Here is a 27,673-nt window from a genome sequence, read left to right as displayed (position 1 = left end):
CAGACGTGTGTATGGGGTTAGCCACCAGGCTAGCGGCGGCTGTCGCGTCACTTACTGCGCCCACCCGAAACGAGTACTAGCCAATCAGAGGCAGAGTTCCCGGAATGCGGGTCGGGAAAAAAAACAAGGCGTGACCCTGCGCGCTGCGGGAATATCAAAGCTCCGCCCCTTGACCCGTCCTCTAAATCTGATTGGCGGAGCGCTCACTCGCAAAACCGGAACTAAGGTTGATTCAAGCTTGTTTTTTTTTTAAAGAACTTTATTAACAAAAGTGAACAAAAATAGTATACAACAATGTCAATCAATAGTCACATTATTAAATGTATACATTTACATATATATTATCATAAACATTAACATAAATACGCCAGGGGGATTGTATAAAGCAAAACAAATAAATTACATACTTAACTAAATATTTTGTAAATCATAAAGTGCTTATATGTTTTTACAGCTTTTTTATTTTCACTGTCAGATATTGATGAAATATATTGTTTGATATACGCAGACGGCTCAGGAAAATTAGGTTTCTTGCTAGAGAATTTAGATCTATGAATATAAAATTTTGTTAAGATAATTAGCAGATTGATTAAATAATACTGAGAATCGAGGTTCCTATCAAATTCAGTATATCCAAACAACACATTTTTCCAACTCGGGGTGAAATGAGGGTAAATATGATCAATAATCAAACGAGACAACGTACTCCAGTTGTTTAGTGTGTGGGCAAGTCCAAAATAAATGAACCATTGTTTCAGAGGCAGAGTTCCCGGAATGCGGGTCGGAAAAAAAGCAACAAGGCGTGACCCTGCGCGCTGCGGGAATATCAAAGCTCCGCCCCTTGACCCGTCCTCTAAATCTGATTGGCGGAGCGCTCACTCGCAAAACCGGAACTAAGGTTGGTTGATTCAAGCTTGTTTATGCCGAAACAACCACCTTCGACATGTGACCTACCTGACGCGGAATTCGCACAGCCGTTAAGTGGACGTTTGGCGATCCTTCGTGATGGGACGTTTATTTTGGAGCGCAACAGCGGCTCCCGTCAGACGTGTGTATGGGTTAGCCACCAGGCTAGCGGCGGCTGTCGCGTCACTTACTGCGCCCACCCGAAACGAATACTAGCCAATCAGAGGCAGAGCTCCCGGAATGCGGGTCGGAAAAAAACAAAAAACAAGGCGTGACCCTGCGCGATGCGGGAATATCAAAGCTCCGCCCCCTTGACCCGTACTCTAAATCTGATTGGCGGAGCGCTCACTCGCAAAACCGGAACTAAGGTTGATTCAAGCTTGTTTATGCCGAAGCAACCACCTTCGACATGTGACCTACCTGACACGGAATTCGCACAGCCGTTAAGTGGACGTTTTGCGATCGTTCGTGATGGGACGTTTATTTGGAGCGCAACAGCGGCTCCCGTCAGACGTGTGTACGGGTTAGCCACCAGGCTAGCGGCGGCTGTCGCGTCACTTACTGCGCCCACCCGACGTGACGATCACCATTAGTGGGGAGGCGCCCACCTGCGGTCGTGTTAACGCGTTGTTGTTATTGTTGCATGGTGTCGGTCCAGCTCCCAGTGTTTATCCAGCGTCGGTTCGTGATGATAAATCTGATGAACTCTGTGGCCCTCGCAGTCGAATCCTGCAGGACGGCCGTAATCCCCTGCGTGTAATCTTAATTTGCATCGATAAAACGAGCATGTCGTTCCGCAAAGCGGTTTGGTAACGTTGCCACCCCGCCCCCTGCGCCACCCTTTGGAAGATGTTCTAGAAGACAACCCGTTCTTGAACCCGTTGTCCCATCTGTTGCCTGGCAGCCACGGGCAGGCGACGACAACGTCGGTAGCCGCCGAACCAGGTTATGAAAACGGACTACTGAAAGGACGATGGGCGACCCCACCAGAAGTAACGGCTTTTTGGGGGAGGACCCGGACTCCTCTGCGTCCCCTTCGACGATGTCCATCGACAAGCTCTTCCCGGCTCTGTTGGAGTGTTTCGGTATAATATTGTGCGGCTACATTGCAGGGAGAACAAACGTCATCACGTCCACTCAAGCCAAAGGACTGGGGAATTTTGTGTCCAAATTTGCCCTCCCAGCACTGCTGTTCAAAAACATGGTGCTGCTGGACTTTGGCAATGTCATCTGGCCGTTTCTGTGGAGCATTCTCATTGCCAAAGTGTCTGTGTTTGTCACTGTCTGCATCCTCACACTGATGGTATCCAGTCCCGACAGTCGCTTTAGTAAGGCTGGACTCTTCTCAATATTTGCAACTCAAAGCAATGATTTTGCACTGGGATATCCCATCGGTGAGTAAAGTGCCCACCTCCTACCGTATGTTTAAATGCACACCTTACCTATAACTGTGCCATGCCAGTGCAATTTTGTAAGTGGATATTCATATGTCTCGGGGCAACAGATCCAATGAAAAGTATAATTCTTTGCTTGTTTCCATTACCATTTTAAGTCATATCTTATTAGGTCAAATGCTGTTTGATCCATGCGATCGGATTGCATTCAAACAGATCAGGCCTGACAAGTAGGCTTTAAGGTTTTCTACTGTCTTTGGATTTCTCACTCTCTGTCTTCCCCACAGTGGAGGCCCTGTACGGGAATACGTACCCAGAGTACCTCCAGTACATCTACTTGGTAGCACCCGTGTCACTTATACTTCTGAATCCCATTGGCTTTGCCTTCTGCGAGATCCAGAAGTGGAAAAACCAGAGAAGCCAGCAGCAGAGCAAACTTCAGATCCTGGGCATTGTAATTTGGCAGGTGCTGAAGAACCCTATTGTTTTCATGGTTTTCATTGGCATCATCGCCCACTTCCTTCTGGGCCAGAAAATTCCCGCCTTCATGATTGAGTTTGTTGATGGCCTGGCAAGCTCGTTTGGGGGAGCTGCTCTGTTCTACTTGGGTCTGTCCATGGTTGGGCAACTGAGGAAATTAACCCAGTCCATGGTTGTGGCACTGATTCTGCTTAGTACAGCAAAACTGTGAGTGAATTGTTGTGGAAAACATGTGTGAGGATGAATGCTTGTACTGAGAACTGTTTGGTTTGTTGTTGCATGTTTAAGCACATGCTAAGCTCTCATATTCCCATTGTGGTATGAAATGATCTCATGCAGAAGTACATGATTAGATCTGCCCTTGGTGCTACATTTAAGGTCGTACTCACACTAGGCACGGTTGCCTTGTACCATGGCCGAGCAGGATTGTCCTCCCTCCCCATTCCCCCGCTGGCCTGTGCTCACATTGCGCTTAACGTTCCCGGCCTGAACACGCTTATGTCATCATGCGTCGACTTTTTGTGTTGAAGAGAAGCAGTCTTACATAGCACAATGGGGTTCATGATTTTATTTACCTTGTGACTTATTTGGACACGGTGACAGACAACCCTGTCACACGCCCTGTCGATTTATCAGTTATGCAACACAGCGATTTTCAGTAAATTGTTCTGCACGCATAAGAATGTTTTCTTAAATGGAACAATCACATAATTGACATCATAGCATTCAAGTTCCATGCTCCAGCACGGTTAGATGCGTACCGTGCCTGAGTCCAACCGAACCATGCCTGAGCCCAGCTCTTCAAGCGGGCCAGAGCACAGTACGCTGAACCTTGCCTGAGCATGATATCGTGCGATCACACTAGTCAAACGAACTGGACTTTGGGGGTCAAACGTGCTCAGGCATGGTACGGATCCCCTAGTGTGAGTACACCCTAAGTTATGCAGGAAGGGACCTTTGGGGCCAGTAGTAGCACATTTTGCTTGAGGTACTGAATATTTCAGTCATTTATAGACCATAACTCATTTTAAGAACATGAGTGGCATGTAATATGTTGGACATGTGTCAGTGTGATAGAACAATTTCACCATGTAATAATTTCCCTTAAGGCTATTAGCAGTACTTATTCAGTCAGATAACTGACCATGAAAATAATGCTTATTTGATAAGAGCTGTTTTATTGAGATTTCATTATTATGGTGCTGCTTTCCTCTTTTTAGGTTGGTGATGCCCCTAATTTGTAAAGACATGGTGGAGCTGTTGGACAACAGCAATAGCAGTTCTCTTAACCACTCAAGTCTCTCCAACTACGCCTTTCTTTATGGAGTCTTCCCCACGGCGCCGAGTGTGGCCATCTATGCTGCTCATTATAACATGGAGCTAGAAGTTGTGAGTGGCTCACGTATTTGCTCGACAAAAACACTTGTGCCTGACAGATACATATTCAGGCCCCGTCCATGACTGCTTTTGAGGTTTTGATTGTTTTTGTCTCCCGACAGGTCACTTCTGGGATGGTCATCACTACTATTCTGTCAGCTCCGATCATGTATGTTTCTGCCTGGTTACTGACGATCCCCTGCATGGATCCTGAACTTCTGATGAATTCGCTGCAGAACGTCAGTTTTAACATAAGCATTGTGAGCTTAGTCGCCCTGGTGAGTGACACGCCGGCTGGTATTGTAAAACAAAGACCGCCATTCACTCAGATCACTCTTGCACATGTGGCTTTGTATTTGCCATCCCTGATGTTTACTCCGTTTAATTGCCGTACTTTAAATTCTGGGGAAATGTTACTTACTAGCAGTACGGTTTACTAATGATGCCGCAAGAGTTCATTTCTCACCAAGTTTTAAAGCTGCGTAATTTGGGACAGTTATTAGCCATTAAACTGTAGTGTGGCGAACACGAGATAAGTGTTGGGTGATTGTCTAGGGACAGCGAGACGCGTCTCCAGCAAACAGGTTTGCTCGAGGGTAATAACAGAGAAGTTATTCTTTATGTAAGTGGAAAAATGGCAGTGGGGATGAGCTACCGTTTACGGTTGGTTACTTAAAATGTAGAAGCGGGACGTAGAGGCACAGATGTTTTAGACGTACTTCCACTTTTGTTACCACTTTCATCACATCTTTTCAGGAACCAAAAACATAACGACGCTCATGATAAAAGACTTGCGCTTTCGGGAAACCTCTAAATTTAGGCCCATTTTCTGAGTTGTTTGGCCCTGTGTCATTTCTCAGATGTGAGCTCCCTTTCTCAAGAACGTGACGACTGTTTGCTTTGACATAACCCCTCATCTATGGTTTTATTATTTATGATATTTGTATCTATAACACTGGGCGGCACGGTGGCACAGTGGTTAGCATGGTCGCTTCACAGCAAGAAGGTCCTGGGTTTGAGCCCCGGGGGGCTCGAACCCAGCCCAACCTTAGGGGTTGTCCTGGGTCGTCCTTTGTGTGGAGTTTGCATGTTCTCCCCGTGTCGGCGTGGGTTTCCTCCAGGTGCTCCGGTTTCTTCCCACAGTCCAAAGACATGTAGGTCAGGTGAATCAGCCATACTAAACTGTCCCTAGGTATGAATATGTGTGTGTGTGGGCCCTGTGTGATGGGTGGGCTCCAGCATCCCCACGACCTTGAGAGCAGGATAAGCGGTTCGGATGTCCACCCCCCCCCCACACACACACACACATTCACACCTAGGGACAATTTAGTACGGCCGGTTCACCTGACCTACACGTCTTTGGACTGTGGGAAGAAACCGGAGCACCTGGAGGAAACCCACGCAGACACGGGGAGAACATGCAAACTCCACACAGAGGACGACCCGGGACAACCCCCAAGGTTGGACTACCCCGGGGCTCGAACCCAGGACCGTCTTGCTATGAGGCGACTGTGCTAACCACTGCACCACTGTGTGATTCAGATAATGGATGGGTGTTAATAACACTGTGTTTGTGGTATAGGTTTGGACGATAGCCGTGATGTTTCTTAGTAAGAAGTTTAAGAGGCTACCTCACTTGTTTACAGTCAATCTTTTCTTGGCTCAGGTAAGTGCACTTATCACAATTTCCACACTCGGATTATAATCTGAGTGCAAATTATATTGAATGCAGGCTGCAATAACATCTACATAGGTTGGTGCTTTCTAGTCATAATTTACTCCTCTGCCCACTTCAGTTGCTAACTTGTATTGGAATGATCCTCTGGAATTTTGTGGTGAGGAAAGACAACTTGATCGGCCAGATTTTGGCTTTCACACTATTATACACCTCACTCTACAGTACTTACATATGGCCAGGTAAGCCCCTGTCTGCACAGTTCGACCCACCAAACTCATACAGTATATTTGTGCCATATATTTTACTGGCCACAATGGTCCTAATCAGCCTCAAATGTTATAGAAAATTACTATATATAGTATATATTTCTTTATAATGTATGGCCTGTACACAAATATATTAATATATTTTTTTTATTTATTTTTATATATTATATATATTTATTATATATATTATATATTATATTTGTTGTAGACCAATGACTATATACATTTTTGTTTTTAAGGATTAATAGCACTCTCTCTTGTGCTGATGAAGAGGGATGATGAGCTGAAGGTCCCAACAGGCCTCCTGGTGATGGTAGGCTGGGGGTGAGTCAATGTACCAAGGACTAGACAAGGAAATGAGATTTGTCAGGGCCATAAATAGGGCTTGACTTCACCACAGTACCCAACCTAAAAAGGAATTTGTACTCTTATTTACACGGTATTCCTGTTGTCTCGGACAGCTCACTTTGGACTTGCAAACAACTAAGTACCTCCTTAAGATAGAGTCGAGTCCAGCGGATCTCTGAGGTCATCTTTGAAATTCAAACCCCAAAGCTTCTTCAAATGACCATTCATTCAGAGAACAACTTAATGGACACGGCAACATGCTGAGGTTGATTTTACAGGGATTTGGACACGTTCTCTTGTTCATAACTGCTGGTTCTGTCAAGAAGTTAACCTCACTTGCATGTCAAATCCCACAAATTCAGTCTCCAATTTCATGGCAGCTCCAAATGTTTTGTCTTGAAATCTCATCCGTTGGTTTGGAGATTTACAGACGTTAAGGTCAACCCGACTGAACGGTCTTTAATAATATGAACAGTGTGATTCACACACAGTGTAATGTGATTCATATGCAGTGATTGATACACATTCTCCCAGTAGGGCTGCACAAATAATTGAATATAATTATTAATCTGAATTTGAGTCTCCATCATTAATCATAGTGAAGTAGCAGCTTTTTAAAAAACAAGTTGTGAAGCGCCTGCTGTGATTGAAAATGGCTAATATCCTGCAAAAAGTACATTTGTTCACAATTATCCGGACTGATAATTATGATTATTTCCGATACTTATACTTATTGTATTGTAAGTGCTGTTTCCTATATGCTATTTCAACAGCATTCCAGCCTCTCTGACTGCAATACTGTTGATTTCTGGGGAAAAGACATTTGACTTCATTGACCCTGAATTGTTTTATGGCAGACCTCAGGTAAGTCTGGCTCACATGGTACAGTTACAGTATTCCCAACAGCCATGATGGAAAAGACATTGTACCCACAGTTGAAGTTACCTAACCATTTACATTTCCGTTTTCATTTTATCCGTTTGTTTATTGTCAGATTATCTGCAGCATGGTTGTACTCGCCCTCAGCATACTGCTCGGAGGGGGCTCTCTCATATGCCTCAGTAGAGGGAGCTGGGACCCGAGCGGCCAAGTCCTCGAAGGAGACTTGACGTCTGACACAACGGAGATCTTGAGGTCTGAAGGGGAACCAGGGAGCCAGGCACACTGTGACCCCGCCATCTCACCTGGAAGCATCAACGGAGGTACTGGATGTTCTGAAATTGGTCGAAATAAATGACTCAAAGTTTTGTTTGAAACTGGCATTGAGGGCGTCCGGGTGGCATGGCAGTCTATTCCGTTGCCTACCAACACGGGAATCGCCGGTTCGAATCCCCGTGTTACCTCCGGCTTGGTCGGGCGTCCCTACAGACACAATTGGCCGTGTGTGCGGGTGGGAAGCCAGATGTGGGTATGTGTCCTGGTCACTGCACTAGCGCCTTCTCTGGTCGGTCGGGGCGCCTGTTCAGGGGGGGGGGTAGCGTGATCCTCCCACATGCTACGTCCCACTGGTGAAACTAATCAGTCAGGTGAAAAGAAGCGGCAGGCGACTCCACATGTATGGGAGGAGGCATGTGGTAGTCTGCAGCCCTCCCCGGATTGGCAGAAGGGGTGGAGCAGCAACCAGGACAGCTTGGAAGAGTGGGGTGATTGGCCAAGTAGAATTCAGAGAAAATGGGGGGGGGGGGGGACTGGCAAATGGCATTGTGACGATGGTGAAAACACTCCAGTATTGTCAAGCGCTCAGCATAGTCAATTATTTTTTGCAGATTTACCTTTACATCAAAATAGGAGATGAGCGGCGCCCCGGCGACTCACCTGGTAGAGCGTGTACCACGTAAGGCTGAGTCCTTACCGCAGCGGCCTGGGTTCGAATCCAGCCCAGGCCCTTTGCGGCATGTCATTCCCTCTCTCTCTCTCTCTCCTGCCTTTCCCGTCTCTTAACTATCACTATCAAAATAAAGGCGGAAAATGCCAAAAATAAATAAATAAAATAAAATTGGAGATGATTGGTGGATCACAAAGATCAGATTGTGTTACAGATTACTTTTTTTTTTTTTATAAAACACTGACGTGTTTGATAACACAATTAAATCAATCTTATCTGTCAGGTTAGGATAGCAGTTATAGCGATAAAGGAGAAGACAGAAAAAAGGGGGGAGAAAGGACTGAGCCGTCCCCCGGCTGACCACCCACCCACCCATACCGACCCGCCAACAGCCAGCCCATCCCAGTAGTCCCAGGGCTTATTATGCAGTCGGTGGTGTATAGAGTTTAAATGGTAGGGTGTGGGGGGATGAGTTGTCTCGGCTCATCAGGCCCAATCCACTCACACTCCTCCTGTCCTGCCGACCCTGACCTGGTGATGGGAGTTGTTTGGAGTATGGGTTTGTGTGAATGTGTGTGTGTGTGTGTGTGTGTGTGTACTACTTAGTGGAATTGGGAATAAAATTTCAGGACATTGTCGCAGTACAAGCAGCGGCAGGAGCGTCTCCTGTGTCAAGAAGACAGGGGTGTTAGTGATGTCCAAAGTAGCTCGTTTCAGTCACATCCGCAGTCGGAGACGATGGGGCAACAGAATCAATAAGCCAATTCACAGACGCCACAAATTACTGTAAAGCCGTCAACAAAACAAGACCGCTATAACTACCACACAAATTGACGGGTCTTACAAGCCAGATGAGAAGTCGGGAGTCGATCACGCCGTCTCTCAAAATGACAGCCCGACAAGTATATGGGAAGAGGAAAAGCTCCAAATACTGAAGTAGAAGTGGGCTGGGAAAATTGCATAAGGCCGAAATATGAAGTAAATACCGTGGAATCAAAAGTTAAAAAAAAACCCAACTCGTGCCTTTCAGGAAGCACGGTTTTAGATCCTCATTTAAACAAGAGGGTAAAAATAAAGTACCCCCAGCAAGAGGCAGGACAGTACAAAAATAGTAAAACGGATGGATCCATCCACCCATCCTCCCATTATCTGAACCGATCCATGTTGTTCCAAAATGCCAAATGTGCAAAGCGCAGTTCATCAGACATGTAAAGAGGTCATGTCCAGCGTATTCAGTGATAAAACCCAATGTATGAACTCTATCCAAATGTCATATGTTGAAGTTAGACAATTTCAGCATAAAAACAATTCCAGCATAACACTACCAACAGGTCAAAGTAAAAGCATTGCTAAAACCGAAGACATAAGAGACAGCCAATACAATAAATATAAACGCCACAATATTCATTAACCTCTGCAGTTTTGTCATGATAAAAAGTTCCAGATTGCACATTTTTGTGCTTCTTTCTCTAGATATATCTATATAATTTTAGATTTCTATAACTTCCATTATATTTTTTAAAGGGGTAGAAGATATTTTACACTTTCTGGTCAAGTTTAAAGTCTGAAGCTGTGTTGATTTTTTTTTTTTTGTGTGTTCTCATTGTTTGAATTGAGGCCACGTGTCCATAGTATAGTAGTATGTTGTCAGCGAATGACTTTATCGCTTGTCTTTATGTTATCAGAGTGCCTCATATGTGACTGTGCTCCACCCCAGCCTATGCCTGATATGATTATCAGCACCAACATGAATAACACACCAACCACGCACACAGGTAAAATACTGTTAAGCAAATGACCTACATATTTGTTCAATGCACAGTGGCAGAAATATATTTGCACTGGCAAAATATTACAAAATCCAACTTTTATGTGTTTTGCTGTTGGCAGAAATCAAAATTGACAAGATATTCTACTGTACCGCGATATTACTTTCATTGTTCAACTTAAGACTTTCAAATTTTGCACCACAGTTTAGCTGACTTGCAGTTCATGGCCTTTACGTAACTCCTGTATTGCGCTGCCCCCTCAGATCACTCTGGGAACGGATGTGACTCGACGGACTGTCTGCTCGGCGAAGTGGAAGAGCTGCAGCGGGCTGCAGATAGACAGCTGGCCCGACACGTGCTCCTGTGCTTGCTTTTGACTGTCAGCTTGCTTGCTGTGAGCAAACCACTGCCATTCTCATCGCCGATGGTGTTAAATTAGCCGTAGTTCCTACATCCGTATAAATCCCCAACAAAGGGAGTTTGGCTAATTAACTTTGTAATTAAGTAGGGTGTCCAGGTAGTGTAGTGGTCTATTCCACTGCCTACCAACACGGGGATTGCGCGTTCAAATCCCTGTGTTACCGCCGGCTTGATCGGGCATCCCTACAGACACAATTGGCCATGTCTGCGGGTGGGAGGCCAGATGTGGGTATCTGTCCTGTTCGTCGCACTAGCGCCTCCTCTGCTCGGTTGAGGCGCCTGTTTGGAGGGGGAGGGGACTGGGCGGAACAGTGTGATCCTCCCACACGCTACGTCCCCCTGGCGAAACTCCTCACTGTCAGATAAAAAGAAGCGGCTGGCGACTCCACGTGTATGGGAGGAGACATGTGGTAGTCTGCAGCCCTCCCCGGAGCGGCAGAGGGGATGGAGCAGCGATCGGGACGGCTCAGAAAAATAGGGTAACTGGCCAAGTACAATTAGGGAGAAAAGGTGGGGGGGCTTTGTAATTAAGTCAACCATTAGAATATTCTGATTTATTTTGTGTGTGTGTGTGTTAAGAAGTAACTTATGCAGTATTTATGTAATCAGATAGTCTGAATAGTCTGGGAACAGGCTAATGTTTAATTCTGGGCCTTTGATTTAATATGCTTGAAAAGCTAGAAAGTAGAGAACAACTGAGAGTTTGTCAGTTTGGAATATTATCTGGGGCTGGCACTCCCTGAATCGTTCTGCTGCCAAACTGTCCGACCCAGATCTGATGTTCACTGTTTGTTTCTATTGTGATATGCAGAATTTCTCCAGCTGCCTATGGTTACTCTTTAATGACGTTCCCGGCAGACTCTATTTAGAGCTGCAGTTTTTCTGTGCTGTGGCCAACTACGGACAGGTATGTCCTCTTTAAAGTACTGAGAATTCTGCCTTTATTCGCATGCACTCAGCACTGCCGTGAGGTGACAGTTGTGTGATTCTGTCTCCAGGGCTTGCTCTCCTTTGGGCTGTTTGGGCTGGATAAGCATTTCATTATACTTCCTTTTAAGAAGAGGTAAAGAACCTTCGCTATGAAATGTTGAACAAACGAAAGTACACTCTAGCACGCTCAGAGATTTGAGGCATATTTATCTGAATGGTGTTTAGGTTATCGGGTCTGTGGTGCAGAAAGAGGCAAGAACAGCAGCCACAGACCGAGCTGTCCGAAGATGTCCGGATGACCTGCCTCCAGTTCACCAAGTATCACAAGGCCCAGTGTTTTCAGGACATTGTCCAAAAGAGAAGGTGAGTGCTCGGTCTCGCTCGCCTGACAACGCCAGCTAATGCACTGATCAGAGATTAGATTTCCTCGGCAGCAAGTTTGCAGAAGACTGCATGCTTTAATTTAGATGACATGACATGATGATTCAAATTCAATACATTTCTTTTAAAAATGAATTATCAAGAATGGCATGACGAAGTCCCGGGTGTTGCCATTGTGTTTCTTGTGGTCTGTCAATCCCAGCAAGATGGTGAAAGGTATCATTATAAGTACTTGTAAAACCTGCAAAACTGAATTCTGGGATGGATTTATGTGCTATTACTAGTGCTGGGCGTGCCTCTCTTGCTTCTGCACAGTTTCGTCTTCCCCTCTGTTGCTTTTCCTCGGGCAGCGAGGAAGGGATTTTAGTTGGCCCTTGGGTAAATAACTTCCTCTGACTCACACAGGTGTGGGGAGAACACTACAGTGCACACTTTCCTCGGCAGTGAGCTCGTGGAGTGGCTCCAGCGGGTGGGGTTGGCACAGGACCGCGGCGAGGCGGTTCTCTACGGTTGCCGGTTACAGCAGGGCGGCGTGCTCTACCACATAAGGGATGAACACGGCTTCCAAGACAGCAACCTTTATTACTGCTTCACCACATAACCTCCAAGGTGCAAATTCCTTTGCAGTCATCATATAACATTTTTATACCCGAGACATGCTGCACATTTAAAGAATTACGACAGTTTGTCCCAAGGCTGAGTGCAGATAAGACTCATCATTTTTGTCGAGAAAGCTACCGTAGCAACGTTATGATCAACGTTGACCCCTGCAGGACGACAGCATGAACACAAACTGATTTTAGCTAGGGAGGCATTGCCAAGCTGCAGAAATGACTGCTGCTTATAAGTAGCTGCTTTTTATAGAGGTTTTTGCATTCACTGCTGTGCCGTTGAAACAAGCACTGAGCCCCTGCTGGTTTTATTTTACGTGATGTATTTTTGCTATTTGCTTTTATGATAGAACAGGTAAATTAACATTGTGATTTTTTTTTTTTTATTATTGCCAGTGTTGACCATATTGCAGTAATTTGGTGATGTGACCGACAGAACTGATCGGTCACCACTCAGGGAATGTAATCTTATCTCAATTCTCCTGCAGTTAAACCGTAACACATCTATTTTACATAACTTAAAAAAGGGTCTTATTACTTATTGTCTTTATTTCATGTGGAATCTACTGTGCTGAATGTTGAAAGTACCAACTGGTCTCCTGTAAATAATCTGATTGCTGTAATGAATCTCAGGTTACATGGGGATAAAAAATAGGGAATTAACTGCCTGAATAATTTTATTTTTGTGCGTGGGTGTTATCAGCGTTCCGTTACGATTACCGAGGCGGTGTGATTAGCGTTGGGAATATTTATGGAACTGAAATGTATAAACACCCAGTTTAACGAGTGAATGTTTATCGTTTTGTCTTGCAATAGATACAGAAGGCGAATGTCTAAAGCACACTTCATGCTAAAGGGCTGCATAACTGTGAACCTGTCGGAAAAATAAAATTCATTGCTGGCCTCTCTTCTATCGCTTGTGTCTTGATTAGAGTTTTTTTTTTCTTCTTCTAATAAATAAAATGTTTAGGGGCATCCGGGTAGAGTAGCGGTCTATTCTGTTGCCTACCAACACAGGGATCGCCGGTTCGAACCCCCGTGTTACCTCCGCCTTGGTTGGGCTTAACCTACAGACACAACTGGCCGTGTCTGCGGGTGGCAAGCCGAATGTGGGTATGTGTCCTGGTCGCTGCACTAGCGCCTCCTCTGGTCGGTCGGGGCGCCTGTTCAGGGGGGAGGGGGAACTGGGGGGAATAGTGTGATCCTCCCACGCGCTACGTCCCCCTGGTGAAACTCCTCACTGTCAGGTGAAAAGAAGCGGCTGGTGACTCCATGTATGGGGGGAGGCATGTGGTAGTCTGCAGCCCTCCCCGGATCGGCAGAGAGGGTGGAGCAGAGACCGGGACGGCTCGGAAGAGTGGGGTAATTGGCCGGAAACAATTGGGGAGAAAAAGGGGGGGGGGATCCAAAATAAATAAATAACATATTTACCTGTATTCAACACAAAAATGAAGAAGGAAACTGCTTTTTTTTTTAACTTTTTATTTCTATTATTTATGGTGTGGTCCACCACTAAGCTTTTGATAACCCATTTAATTTGAGCAGCTCATTTTTTATTTGCATTAAGACAAGTGCTCTTTTCCAAAAATAATGTGATATATTGGTTCATACATAAATATAAGCGCATTTATAATCCTCTGCACCACAACCAAAAGGTAACATACAAACCAGTCAAGACACTTTGGAAGAACTGTATGGGTGTATTCAGCGGTTCTACTGCCACAATGTACGACTAGTTTGGACTTCAGGCGTGTCCTCAACTTTTGCCGTACACACTCATCTCCTCCTCGACAGAGTTTGAGAACAGATTTACTACCAGCGTGAGGTCCTCGACACCTTCTGAAAGAAATGTCTCCATCTCAGCCATCTTGTCTTTTTCAAGCTGCTCCATTTTTTGTGCAATCTTCTTTCCTCTTTCCTGTGGGGGGAAAACATAATTATTAAAAAATGGGGAAAACCTTAATAAGACAGTGGCCACACAAAATGAAAGGGTTTAACAACAAACTGAAGTCCTAAACTGAAATGCACTCTGTCCATTGTCACTAGTTCTCCTGCTGGCTTGAGGTAACGGTTGTCTTACCCTGGCGGTTTCTAGAATGGCAGCTACACACTCGTGCTTAAGAAACAACGGGTGTTTACGATTGGGCTTGTTCTGGAAGCGGGGTTTCTTCTTGACAGGGTCATCGAGGCCATAGCTGGGCGAGCAAGTCTGCTTACACTGTTTAATGTAACTCACAAAGATGAAGGGTTTGAAAACGGACCTGTTGCACAAAAGGATCAATTAGGACATTAACGCCTTTGCAGTCAAACTGAATTGAGAGGATTCATTTGCAGATTATACACAATGACAAGTCCTTTACCTCTTGGGGTCGGGAGTTCCAGTGAAGTAATGGACCCCTGGCAGAGCAGGATCCTTGGGTATCACAGACACCATACTTCCCGTTGTCATAAATGCTCCCTCCATGTTGATGCCACTTTCCTTATCCCTGAGAATATCCATCATCGTCTCTGCAGTAATGTGACCTTCAGGCATACACATAACCTATGTGACCATCTTACTCCAATCAAAAACGAGCGTTATTTTTCTACTGAAGCGAAGAAAAAGCAAGGGAGGCAAGATTGAGATGGTTTGGACATGTGTGGAGGAGAGATGCTGGGTATACTGGGAGAAGGATGCTGAATATGGAGCTGCCAGGGAAGAGGAAAAGAGGAGGTTTATGGATGTGGTGAGGGAGGACATGCAGGTGGCTGGTGTGACAGAGGAAGATGCAGAGGACAGGAAGAGATGGAAATGGATGATCCGCTGTGGAGACCCCTAATGGGAACAGCCGAAAGTAGTAGTAGTAGATTTTTCTACTGAAGTGCCTGTTGACCTACCAGTGCTTTTTTCCAACAACTTCTTGCCTTCGCAATACCGGCTGCCTGAGGCCTCGATTCTGGCGGTAGTCAAGAGGGAATACACTTCGGCAAAGTTGAACTGTGTTTTTCCATCCCACCATCCTTTGCTCTGGGCATATCCCCTCATGCCAGGATGTTCCTTGTCTATCTTGGTTGTTATCCCATACTGATTCGAGATGTTACGATATCCCTCTAAACAAGATGAAACATGAAGATATCAAGGAGACACAGTGTTGTTGATGCAAAGTACCACTCTTACATAGACAGTTTGGTGCCATGCCTGTGGTCAGCTCTCCCCTGTGGAGAATCTTCTGCCCGCTAAATGTGAGCGAGTGGGTCTGTGAGTGAGTTACAAGCCAGGTGCATGAAGTGCTTAGCATCTAAAATAAGCCATACAGTGAATGTTAATGCCATACTGATATCAATATGTCATTTCAGAATGGTGGTTGGTTTAATACAGAATGTCCTGTGACTTAAGGGTCTCATGTTTTGTAGTCGGCCTGAAGAGATACACCACAGATTTACTAATGACAACTTGTTGAACCTATTTCCTTTTGCTTTAAGTCTAATGGCTAATTTCCATCTTGGATACCACATGTCTGGTTACCTTCCACTCTTTCTGCTGCCCAGTACTTTCCTGATGTTTCCAGCAGCCATGCCTCCTTTCTGTCTGAGATAAGGAAACTGTTGTGGTAGGTAAAGTTACATTCATCCTCCATGCAAGATCCTCCCTGACCATATTTTTCCAGCAGCGCTGTAATAACATCCACTGCTTTCTCCGCCGTGTCGGCTCTCTCAAGTCCAAGTCTGTAAAACAAGAGTATCATCTGGTACATGTTTTGCCTTTTTTGTGAACTTTCCTCGCTATTAACAGTGACTTAACGTTTCTCAATTCTTAAGCCTTATTTGCTGATATGTGTGATATTATTGCAAATGTTCCTTCATTTTCTTTAAGCCAGACGGTAAAAAATATTCTAAATTTACATTTGAAATGAGTGCCTGACTGGTACTGTAAGATCTAGATACTCTCTCCTCCTATTGGTGTAAATATGACCTTACTATATATCCATCCACCCATCCATCCATTATCCAAACCGCTTATCCTGCTCTCAGGGTCGCGGGGATGCTGGAGCCTATCCCAGCAGTCACTGGGCGGCAGGCGGGGAGACACCCTGGACAGGCTGCCAGGCCATCACAGGGCCTTACTATATATTACTTGCTCTATATTACTTACTTACTATATATTACTTACTAACCCAGCCACTGAGGATGCACAAGCCAGTGCATCCTTAGTGCCGGTCCCAAGCTCAGACAAATGGGGAGGGTTGCGTCAGGAAGGGCATCCGGCATAAAATCTTTGCCAAATCAAATATGCGGATCATAAATTACGGATGATCCGCTGTGGCGACCCCTTACGGGAGCAGCCGAAAGTAGTAGTAGTAGTAACTATATATTACTTACTATATATTACTTACTCTATATTACTTACTTACTCTATATTACTTACTATATATTACTTACTCTATATTACTTACTTACTCTATATTACTTACTTACTCTATATTACTTACTATATATTACTTACTCTATATTACTTACTTACTCTATATTACTTACTATATATTACTTACTCTATATTACTTACTTACTCTATATTACTTACTATATATTACTTACTCTATATTACTTACTTACTATACATTACTTACTATATATTACTTACTCTATATTACTTACTTACTCTATATTACTTACTTACTATATATTACTTACTACATATTACTTACTCTATATTACTTACTATATATTAACAAGTATAATCAAAGTGATGTTATTTTCAACAATGTGATACATTTTGTCAAGTAACAAAGATACAAAGATGTAATATTCAAAACTACATCTAATTCCAGTGGCGATGTGTGTGTGTGTGGGGGGGGGGCGGGGGGGGGTCTACCTGACAAGATCCATGCCTAGAAGCGCCTCGTCCCCATCAGCACTCTCTCTCCCCCACACGGCTTCATTTCCAATGCACACCTGGTGCTCATTCGCCCCCATCTCCGCTCCCCACAGCCAGGCTGGTCTGCTCAATACAACCGCGAAGGTGCGGGCAGCCTGCTCGATCTCTATGTATGTGCACTTGGCAAAGGACCAACACAATGAGAGCAACTCCGTCACCCGATGGGTGGAACAACACAACCTGCAAAGAGCAATGGCTGGGGACATAAAGGAAGCTCTGTGGACGTGGGTCTGCGCCTACCTCCACCTTTGCGCCCGCGTCATAGTCTCTGGCAGGAAAGTACACCACCTCTTGGACTTCATCGCGTGGCCTGTCGGAGTTCTTCCCGAAGACGACGCGCTGGCCCTCGGAGGACGGCGGCAGAGCCACAAACGTGTCGCAGGAACACGGGCGCATCTTAATAATGAAACGCGATCAGACGTGACGGGGTATTCAGATTTGCGCACAAACCGCTCATAAATCCCCCAGATCTGCGAGGGCGCCGAAGCGAAACGCAGTAAACGTGGCGAAAGGCGCTCTTACTGGCGCTGATAAGACGCGTCCGTCACTCGGTTTCGTTTCAGCTTTCGCCTGAGCGGAAACAGATGTTGCACCGTCTAGTCCAATACAAAGGTCACGGTCGCAGTTTCCGTGACCCGGAAACAAAACACACGGTCAACTCGTTTTTCTTTTTTCTTTTTTTAAATAACTTTATTAACAAAAGTGAACAAAAATAGTATACAACAATATCCATCGACAATAGTCACATTATTAAATGTATACAACATTAACACATATGTTATCATAAACATTAACATAGATACGCCAGGGGGATTGTATAAAGTAGAACAAATAAATTACATTCTTAACTAAATACTGTAACGTGTTCACTATCAGATATTGATGAAATATATTGTTTGATATACGCAGACGGCTCGGGAAAATTAGGTTTCTCGCTAGAGAATTTAGATCTGTGAATATGAAATTTTGTTAAGATAATTAGCAAATTGATTAAATAATACTGAGAATCGAGGTTCCTATCAAATTCAGTATATCCAAACAACATTTTTTTAAAGAACTTTATTAACAAAAGTGAACAAAAATAGTACACAACAATGTCAATCAACAATAGTCACATTATTAAATGTATACAACATTAACACATATGTTATCATAAACAGTAACATAAATACGCCAGGGGGATTGTATAAAGTAGAACAAATAAATTACATACTTAACTAAATACTGTAACGTGCATGGATAAGAACACACGCTGGCTGCTGGCTCGCGGGTCTGATCCTTTAGTCGAACGATTAACGATGCCTCCTGCGGTCCGGGCGATACGGGTTCGCGTCCCGGCCGCGGCAGTTCCTGTGGTTGCGTTGTCCCCCGAATTCGCTACATCGACGCCTCCTGCGATACGGGTTCGCGTCCCGGCCGCGGCAGTTCTTGTGGTTGCGTTGTCCCCCGAATTCGCTACAATACTTTGTAAATAATAAAGTGCTTATACGTTTTTACAGCTTTTTTATTTTCACCATCAGATATTGATGAAATATATTGTTTGATATACGCAGACGGCTCGGGAAAATTAGGTTTCTCGCTAGAGAATTTAGATCTGTGAATATGAAATTTTGTTAAGATAATTAGCAAATTGATTAAATAATACTGAGAATCGAGGTTCCTATCAAATTCAGTATATCCAAACGACACATTTTTCCAACTCGGGGTGAAATGAGGGTAAATATGACCAATAATCAAACGAGACAACCTACTCCACGGTTGTTTAGTGTGTGGGCAAGACCAAAATAAATGAACCAATGTTTCATCAAACGAACCACAGAGAGAACAACTCACATCAATGTCCTTCTTAAGTCTCTGCAAATATTGATTAGTTGGATAAAATCTATGAATAATGTTGAAAGATATTTCTTTTACTTTATTACACACGGTCAACTCACACGTCAGAAGACGGTTCCTCATTCGTACTTCAGAAGCAAAGGGGGACCCCGGGCCCTCTCCCCCTATTTCCTACTGTTTTTTTTGTTAAATGTATTGCAGCGAATTCAGGGGGACAACGCAACCGCAGGAACTGCCGCGGCCGGGACGCGAACCCGTATTGCCTGCACCGCAGGAGGCATCGCTAACCGCTCGACTGAAGGGTCAGACTCGCAAGCCAGCTGCCAGCGTGTCTTCTTATCCATGCACGTTACAAGCCAAGGCGACTAATGGCTGGACGGTTCTCCCGTTAGCCAGCAATGGTCAGCATGTAGACCGGCCCCTCGTGTGTGTGCCTCAAGCTGTGTGTTGTCATTTAGTAACGTGTCATTTTCCCCAATTACACATCTTTGGTATTTTGCGTGAGCCATAACTAATTTTGGTGTGCTAGAGTTTACAGTGTTATTATGAATTACTGTAAACTACTACTAAGACCCGTTAGCCCCTAGCTAATGGGTCCGACTCTTTAGCCGAGCGGTTAGTGACGTCGCTTTGTGGTGCAGTACACCTCATATCGAATCCCGCACCGGGCAACAACATAGCCGGTTACATTACTCTCATTAAATTATCATTATCATTCATGTTGTTTATAATAATGATGACGATGATGATGTTTAGTAAAATGAAAACAGGTCTTTTAAACCAACAAATCCACCCCTTGCTTTTTCACCCCTGAAACATATCTGTGTCCATGTTGGAAACGTTTTCCTCTGAGTAATTACGCTACATTATTGGTCCACGCCAAAGGTCGTCTTCAATACGCAAATGACGTTTGTTTTATTTTTATTTTTATTTTATCGACGCTGCTTCTTCGAGTGGCCCTGAACTTTAACCGGATGTCCCAATAAGGAACTGGCTTCGTCCGTTTCCGCCGCTGCGGACGGCGGAGGAAGCTGCTTGTAGCCAGCAAGCTAGCTAGCTAGCTAGTTAGGGTTTTCAGTTCCGCGACAACGGTCTAACCTGCTGGTGTTTCCACCATGGGGAAATCGTTTGCAAATTTTATGTGCAAGAAAGACTTTCACCCTGCGTCCAAGTCAAATATCAAAAAGGTAAGTGCCACTGCTTTCGCTGTGCTGCCGCCGATCAGGCTAAACTAGCCTGCTAACCTAGCTAAGCTGTCAGTCGTTGGCATCCATTTAATTCAGTTAGCCTGTTTAGCTTCATGGGTAACTTCTTTGTTTTTTTTAACTAGTTGGGTTAAGCAGATACGTTGATTTAGCTGACCAGAAGTCAACGAAATCACTTTACGACAGAAACCTTAACGAAACATCGACGTGTACTGGATTTAAATCTGTCTTGGTTTTGGGTCTGTATTCTGCATTCCAACCTGTAATTTACTAGCAGCAAGTAAGTCTTCCACCACAACCCCAGCCCGTAATTAGCTATTTTGCAGCAAGCACAATGAATAGATAATAATGCACAATTAGTTAACGCTGCTTGCTTTGTGGTTTTGTAAGGTAATGAACGAAGGAATAGCAGGGTAATTGCACGTCTCTGCAGATATACGTTTCTCGAGCAAATCATGCGTCAGGCGAGAAGGCATACATGCGCCTGTCTGAGGTAGCTGGGGGTATGAACTGAATGGCTCTGCATCTTCCATCGCACAGGTATGGATCGCAGAGCAGAAGTTAACTTACGAGAAGAAGAAGCAAGAAGATCTGATGCAGGCATACCTGAAGGAACAGGAGACCTACAACAACAGGTTAGGATAAACGATGAACCTCGCCTCCCTCAAAAATGTATCCTTTCGACGCACCTGCCTTCTGATTAACGTGCTTGTTTGAAAACACGTATTTCAGAATCAGAATCATATTTATTGGCCATGTAGGTTTGCACTTAGATGGAATTTGACTCCGGTTTCCTGGCTCTCTCGGTGTAGTTAACATGCAATAACAACACTACAACACAACAATCTTCAGATATATGGCCCTGTGATGGCCGGGCGGCCATGGCGGTCCAGGGTGTCTCCCCGCCTGCCACCCAATGACTGCTGGGATAGACTCCAGCATCCCCGTCACCCTGAGAGCAGGATAAGTGGTTTGAATAATGGATATATATATATATATATATATATATAGAGAGAGAGAGAGAGAGAGATTAGCAGCTCATGAGTGCGATATATATGTATATATATATATATATCCCAAAAAACCCCCAAAAACCACTATATCACACACACACACACACACACACACAAGGATTGACTATTTGATATTTACATATAAATTGTGGAGGTTTTCTGTAACTTTGTCTGCAAAGCCATTTTTACTTGTGGTCCTTCACAATGAAGACGTTCCATCCGCATCTTCAGATTACCTCCCTTGTTATATTGTCTTCACATATAGAGTAAGTTTTATGTTTTGCTCTGCACTGACGTTTGTTTTTCTCGTACGCTCTCGCTAGGTTATTGATGGGGGATGACCGTGTTAAAAATGGTCTCAATTTTATGTATGAGGCTCCTCCTGGAGCTTCCAAAGGTAAATCACTACTTTCCCTTAAACCAAATCCTTCTAACCCTTTCCAAAAGAATATTTTGTAATCTTTTTGATTTTTTTCTTTTTTTTTTACTTAAAAACATGTATTTTAACCGTTCATTCTTTTCTTCCTTATTATTGTCCTTCTTCTGAAGAGGAAACAAAAGAGGTAAACTAAATTACCATGCAAGATAATACACTGGCACGTATATTGCACTTTAAATCTTGTCTGGTTTTGAGCTCATTTAGATATGCCATATTTTATTTTGGGCAATATGATAATGTGTTACATATTGCACTTGGTTTGCTTAAGTTTTCCAAGCACCTATCACTGAAATTGAACTCTTTAATTGTTTATTTATTTTTTATTCTTTCTAGGAGGGGGAGTCAGAGTACAAGTTTGAGTGGCAAAAGGTGGCTCCTCGAGAGAAGTAAATACTTGATGTTTTTGCCCAATCCCTTTCATCATTGAATTCTTGGTAGGTAGTATGCCGGCGTATGGTATTAATAGTAAATGGTATGTTTGTCTCTCTCGTATAGGTATGCAAAGGATGACATGAATATACGAGATCAGCCATTTGGGATCCAGGTGAGTGTAGTGACTATTTGTACATCACTCAAAGGCATTAGCTGTTGCACATTATGATTGTAGATATTATTATTCCATCTTCACCTATGCCTTATTAATTTCATGTCATGTACCCTTTACATTTGAAAAAGTGTATATTTAAGTACCCTAGGGGTTTTAATAAATCAAAAATGTAATTTTTATGAATTGTTTGGGGGGTTTAATGTTATTAGTAGCATCCTTTAGCTGCAATTTTATAATTATAGGAGTCACGAGGTGCTGGACATAATTTACATTTCATTTTATTAACTTAAACATAGAAGTTACTTTTTATGTTAAATACCAGACACATCGCTGTTAAATTGTAACACGTGTCACAATTGACCTTTTCAGATGAATAGAATACAATAGAGAGCAATAGAATAGAGACATTCATGTCTACTGACATTTAATTTCCAGGTGCGCAATGTGAGATGCATCAAATGTCACAAATGGGGCCATGTGAACACGGACAGAGAGTGTCCTCTCTTTGGACTGTCTGGAATCAATGCCAGCTCTGTGGTGACAGAGGAAGCAGCAGGTAACTTGCAGGTTATTACTGTCATAAAAGAGTGTCATCCATAAAATTTCATAAAAGGATGACATTTTTCTCAACGGTTACTTTGCGATTTAAGTAACAATTTTAGCAAACACTTTGACCAAATTCAACGTGTTCTAAGAAAATGTTTCGTAGCAGTACCAATTTTACATTTGTTCCATAAAACTAAACTTTCAAATAATTTGCAGCAAAGATGCTGTAGACATTGGTAAAATTCTGTTTCCATTTACTATCAAGTTACCTCTCCACTGTTTCTGTCGTACTCTCTCTATGTGTAGATGGATACGTATAGAATACACTTTCACATACAGTCAGTTAAACACCAAAGAACGATTGGGCAAATTTTATTTATATAGTACAGAATGCAGAATGAATGCAGAAATTGTGGAAAGTGTATTAAAAAAAAGAAGGTTGAACCAAGGACAGGCGAACACTTGACTGACTGATGGACATTTGTATTCAGTGGGTCAGACCCGGGCCGCTGATGATGTTACAGCAGCGCCGGCTACTGTATCTCTGTTCTGCCGTATCAGCTGGAGCCCCTGGCTTTTGAGCCGATTCTGACTCTTGCAATCAGAGAGTTGAGTAGTAAAGCAATGTGTTTACTGTGGGGAGAGTCCGGTGCACGGTGTTCATGGTGGAGTGCCGTAATAGTGCCCCTCCTGTGCCGGCAGAAAAATGCAATTATTGTGTATTCTTATTCTCCTAACCGCTGCTTTGGTGGAGAATGATATTGTATGATTTGCTCAGCCGGAAGTGGAGTGAGTTGATTTGATGTCCCATTCTGTTAACAAAGCTGCCCCTGAAATTCCCACTGTGGAGGTGGTGGTTGGCAGGGGCTGACATCAATGGGACTCTGAGGCTGTGATTTGTGCTAACAGGTCCGTCGATGCACCCCTCAGAGTTAATGGCGGAGATGAGAAACAGTGGGTTTGCCCTGAAAAAATGTGTCCTTGATAGAAATGCTACTGTTTGTGATCCGTCACAGGTAATCATCCCTCTCTCCCCCCCCTCCCCCCATTTTTACACACATGAGCCTTTACAGTGGCACACACATAACTCCCCTTGAAAGAGAAAGACCAACAATATCCTTGATATGTCCCTTTGCCTACATGTGATTGTTACCAAGTGGCCTGTTTGTGGTGTAAACAACAAAAGCTATTTCAGTCTAAGCAACTTAAGTGGGACTTGTTGAAATAAGTTTTATCACCGTTGAAAGGCCTTGTGTATGGTGTGCAGATGCAACTCCCATGCAGCGAAGATGTGTTGATGTATTTTCGCCATGGTATCCCTTCTCTTTGACATTCATTGACACCTTTTTGGGGGGTGTGCTGTCATAGGAATATGTTGCCAGTGATGAAGAGGAGGATCCCGAGGTGGAATTCTTGAAGTCTCTGACCACCAAACAGAAGCAGAAGCTCCTGAGGTACACACATAGCGCTATAAATCAGTTCCTATATTTCAGTAAAAAATGTGTAAAGGCCCCAGTGCCAAACTGAAATCGAGATGTTGACATCGCCAAATCTCAGTCTTTTATTTTGCTTCTTTCCTGGGTTTAAATCATTTCCTATGCTCAAACTTATAGTGGTCTGAAGAAACAAGTACTTGTATGAACATGTAGATAGTTTTATGTATTTTTTCTAAATACTGGAACAAAAAGGATGCATATTTTGAGTAATGATGGTGTCTGAAGTTTGGAAGAGATTGTTTTCCATCTCTTCAAAAAAAAAAAATATTCCTATGCATCTATGATTTATATTTACACAACCCCTAAAAGAGCACTGAATGCATACTCTTTAATTGGAGTGGTACTTTTTCATTATGCGATGCTGCATTTTCCATCTCCTTCCATATCACTGAAACCTGGGCAATGTGCACGAGTGAAATACTGCGCTTGTTTTAGCACACGTCAGCTGTCACAGTGTGAAATGTATAGCAAATTGTGTTTGTTTCACAGGAAGCTTGATCGCTTGGAAAAGCAGAAGGGGAAGAAGAGCAAAAAACAGAAAAAGAAGAGCAAAAGGAAGCACAAGAAAAAGCACGAGAGCAGCGACAGCTCGAGCGACTCATCTGACAGCAGCAGCCGCGACGACTCGGACTCGAGCAGCCACGGCAAGTCCAAGAGCCAGAAGAGAAAGAAGAGCAAGAAAAATTACTCTTGTCGCGATGGCGGCACTAAGAACGAGAGACAAGTCAAGAGTCACAACAAGAGCTCTCCTGGCAGGAGCAGGAGCAGGAGTCCTCGCGCTGAACAGAAGCAGCCTAAAGAGGAGGCCAGAGACAGCAGACAGAGAAGGACGGAGGAGGGCAGGAGCGAGGGGCGAAAACACAGCCCAGAGAAAAAGAACAAGCCGCAGGGAGGCCGGGATAGGCGGAGAACCAGTCGCTCCAAGTCTGGCTCGGACAGAAGTAGGAGCCGTGAGAGAGGCAGGGGAGACAGGGGTTATGGCGGGCATTACAGTAGGGACGGGGAGAGGAGTAGAAGAGGCTCAGACGGAAGAAAAGAGCGGGTTGATAATGGGAGGAGCAGGAGCAGGGAAAGGCGAAAAGATGGAGAGGGCAGAAGAAGGAGCAGGAGCCCCGGCGAGAGAAGGGAGAGGAGCAGAGAGAGAGAACAGAGAAAACGCTGACTTGCCCCGCAGCTTTTGTTTGCCCCAATCCACCCTGTTTCCGTATGTTTGCAACCTGCAGTTTCGCATGTTCTCTCAGGTTCACGGTATTCCACAGAAAATGTATTGTCCCTTGTGTGCTCCACTTTTGTGACGACGCTTATTGTATGCGGGGTATATTTTGGTTCCAGTAGAGGGCAGCAGAGGACAAATAAAAGCCATTTTTTAAAACATCAGACGGCCACTTGTATGTTGAGGTTGTTTCCGCAGCTGCGGTATTTAGCTCTTTTTGTTGTTAATAATAATAATAATGATGATTACATTTATTACTTTATCTTATTTTCTAATAGCCTATATAGTGATGTTATTTTTATTGGGCGATGATACTGGCTTGCTATGAATTGTTGAGCAAAAGAGTTCATTTTCCAGAAGTAAATATTAATTTCTTCAAACTCAGTGCATGCATTTTTGTTGTTGTTGTTGTTGACAGAATTAATGATGACGTCGTCAGTTAATGGGGTTTGATCGCTGTGAATCTGAGCGTCTCGCTTATCCCATTAATGGATGACCCTGACCCTGTGCTGGTGAATTTAGTCTAAATTAAGCCCATGCCTAAGGATGCTCGATACATCCCAAGCAACCCTTTTAGCTCCGGAGACGGTTTATTCCCCCCCATCGTGTTTGTCATATTCCAGGAGAAACGCGCACGCCGCGGCGTGACGACGAGCCGAGCCCGCCAGCGCCAGGACGCGCTTCCGGCGGGGCTGCCTTTCCTGCTTTGCGTCCAGCAAGTCCGCATTAAAGGAGGGAAATAAAGACATGATCACGTCCTTTGCCCACGTCCCTCCATCATGCATTTGACCGAGGCTGCATCATAATTTATTTATTTTAAATTTTTAACTGTTTGGCTTAATAAGCACATCAGGCCACCGTATTTAGTTTAAAACGAAGAAAAATGTTAAAATAATGAATAAAATAATAATTCATAAAATAGCCCCCGTTTATTTTAGTTTCATTTTTATTATTTTGCAGGATTAATTGGCCGCCCTAGAATGTCGACGTTACGTGTCTGTTAGAAATTTCCAGAATCCCAGACTGGAAAAATCTAAAATCTAAATGAGTCTGCACACAGATTATTTACCTCAATTGCTCGACTGAACACTTAAAATCACACCATTGTTTGAGCTCGCGCGTCTTGTGTACATTGACAAAATTCAAAATGTATTTCTTAATTTGATAGTTTTCATCATCTGGCCGTCAAACCGCTTGCACAAAAAGGAAATGAAAATAATTTGCCTCTATTGCCTTCTGGTCAATTTAACTTCCTCTTCCAAAAAAAGAAGAAGAAGAAGGGGGGGGGAAGCGTCTGGATGAGACGCTTTTCCCTAACGTATTCCCAAGCCCATGCAGACGACTCGGCGCTATGTAATTATTCCCCCGGCTTTCTCTTTTGACGGCCGGACGCTGCGCTGGGTAAGCACAAAGAAGTCAGAGGAGCATCCTTGAACCCCCTTTTCAACACGGGTCCACTGATATTCAAATAACACGAGGGCGCCATTTGACTGCGCCGCGCGAGCGCCGTTTCGGATTCCCCAATTTGCATGTGGCCCTTGTGCACCCCTTCCCTTTTCACCGGCTCCCAAACTGCTCCCAGTAACATCTAGCGGTTGCTCTTGCGGGGGAGAAAGATCTAAACCCTTATTCTTGGGCCACCGTTTGGTATGCAAATTAAAGCAGTTAATTTGGACAATTAGAATAAATATGCAGGGACCTTTTGTCATCAAACCCCCCTTCCCTTTTGGAAACCCGAACAAAAGATGTCTCGGAGATTAATTAGATATTTGATAAGACACGAATCCCTAATCGCAAATACAAGACACATGGGGCTGCGATATGCTCCAAGTCATAATTAATGCCATTTAACAAGATTTTCATTTGGGCATGAAATGTCTTTTCCGGGGCATTAAACATTGATTTATTCCGCAGAGGGAACCGTCATAGTCAAGGTGCGATAACCTGATAGAGTTTAGGGAAACGCACTCTCTCCCCATTTCTTATTTCCCGCGTTTTGATTTAGGCCTGGCTGAAAATTTTTGTGGCGGGAAAAACATCAAAATAAAAATCAAATCTGCACCACACCATTACAGCCT

At 43.9% G+C, this 27,673-nt stretch overlaps 3 protein-coding genes across 4 annotated transcripts; 2 read left to right on the top strand and 1 right to left on the bottom strand.

Moving 5' to 3' along the window:
* Window positions 1–1,310: 1,310 nt before the first annotated feature.
* gpr155a (G protein-coupled receptor 155a) lies at window positions 1,311–13,289 on the top strand. Of its 2 annotated transcripts, none has more exons than XM_056289938.1 (15): window positions 1,311–2,300; window positions 2,588–2,987; window positions 4,001–4,169; window positions 4,280–4,435; window positions 5,740–5,823; window positions 5,954–6,074; window positions 6,350–6,425; window positions 7,223–7,313; window positions 7,444–7,651; window positions 9,960–10,049; window positions 10,307–10,437; window positions 11,275–11,370; window positions 11,462–11,526; window positions 11,619–11,756; window positions 12,180–13,289. In XM_056289938.1, exons 1-15 carry the CDS (start codon window positions 1,880–1,882, stop codon window positions 12,373–12,375), a joined length of 2,442 nt encoding a protein of 813 aa, XP_056145913.1. In that variant the 5' UTR covers window positions 1,311–1,879; the 3' UTR covers window positions 12,376–13,289. The 2 variants fall into 2 exon arrangements, with proteins under 2 accessions (XP_056145913.1, XP_056145912.1); XM_056289937.1 differs by having other exon boundaries at window positions 6,341–6,425.
* A 572-nt stretch (window positions 13,290–13,861) lies between these two features.
* Window positions 13,862–17,878, bottom strand: scrn3 (secernin 3). The gene is made up of 7 exons (XM_056289942.1): window positions 17,541–17,878; window positions 17,238–17,419; window positions 15,891–16,090; window positions 15,263–15,475; window positions 14,746–14,908; window positions 14,466–14,646; window positions 13,862–14,303 (listed from the first exon to the last, which is right to left on the bottom strand). The coding sequence occupies exons 1-7, from the start codon at window positions 17,694–17,696 to the stop codon at window positions 14,142–14,144; spliced, it is 1,257 nt and encodes a 418-aa protein (XP_056145917.1). The 5' UTR covers window positions 17,697–17,878; the 3' UTR covers window positions 13,862–14,141.
* A 2,279-nt stretch (window positions 17,879–20,157) lies between these two features.
* Window positions 20,158–25,970, top strand: cir1 (corepressor interacting with RBPJ, CIR1). The gene is made up of 10 exons (XM_056289940.1): window positions 20,158–20,323; window positions 20,882–20,976; window positions 21,678–21,751; window positions 21,904–21,917; window positions 22,127–22,179; window positions 22,289–22,337; window positions 22,776–22,896; window positions 23,796–23,902; window positions 24,255–24,340; window positions 24,872–25,970. Exons 1-10 carry the CDS (start codon window positions 20,252–20,254, stop codon window positions 25,542–25,544), a joined length of 1,344 nt encoding a protein of 447 aa, XP_056145915.1. The 5' UTR covers window positions 20,158–20,251; the 3' UTR covers window positions 25,545–25,970.
* Window positions 25,971–27,673: the final 1,703 nt, after the last annotated feature.

The sequence above is a fragment of the Lampris incognitus genome, chromosome 11, assembly GCF_029633865.1.
Source record: "Lampris incognitus isolate fLamInc1 chromosome 11, fLamInc1.hap2, whole genome shotgun sequence".
Taxonomy (NCBI): domain Eukaryota; kingdom Metazoa; phylum Chordata; class Actinopteri; order Lampriformes; family Lampridae; genus Lampris; species Lampris incognitus.
The sequence above is the reverse complement of the archived record's forward strand: the minus strand, read 5'-3'. Positions and strand labels throughout refer to the sequence as shown.

Coding starts and splice junctions, on each gene's coding strand:
- gpr155a (XM_056289937.1), top strand. CDS start 1,880: ATGGGCGACCCCACCAGAAGTAACGGCTTTTTGGGGGAGGACCCGGAC. Junction 2,988..4,000: donor CTGCTTAGTACAGCAAAACT/GTGAGTGAATTG, acceptor TCCTCTTTTTAG/GTTGGTGATGCCCCTAATTT. Junction 5,824..5,953: donor TCAATCTTTTCTTGGCTCAG/GTAAGTGCACTT, acceptor TGCCCACTTCAG/TTGCTAACTTGTATTGGAAT.
- scrn3 (XM_056289942.1), bottom strand. CDS start 17,696: ATGCGCCCGTGTTCCTGCGACACGTTTGTGGCTCTGCCGCCGTCCTCC. Junction 16,091..17,237: donor CTAGGCATGGATCTTGTCAG/GTAGACCCCCCC, acceptor CTTGTTTTACAG/ACTTGGACTTGAGAGAGCCG. Junction 14,647..14,745: donor GGAACTCCCGACCCCAAGAG/GTAAAGGACTTG, acceptor TTTGTGCAACAG/GTCCGTTTTCAAACCCTTCA.
- cir1 (XM_056289940.1), top strand. CDS start 20,252: ATGGGGAAATCGTTTGCAAATTTTATGTGCAAGAAAGACTTTCACCCT. Junction 20,324..20,881: donor CCAAGTCAAATATCAAAAAG/GTAAGTGCCACT, acceptor TCCATCGCACAG/GTATGGATCGCAGAGCAGAA. Junction 24,341..24,871: donor CAGAAGCAGAAGCTCCTGAG/GTACACACATAG, acceptor TTTGTTTCACAG/GAAGCTTGATCGCTTGGAAA.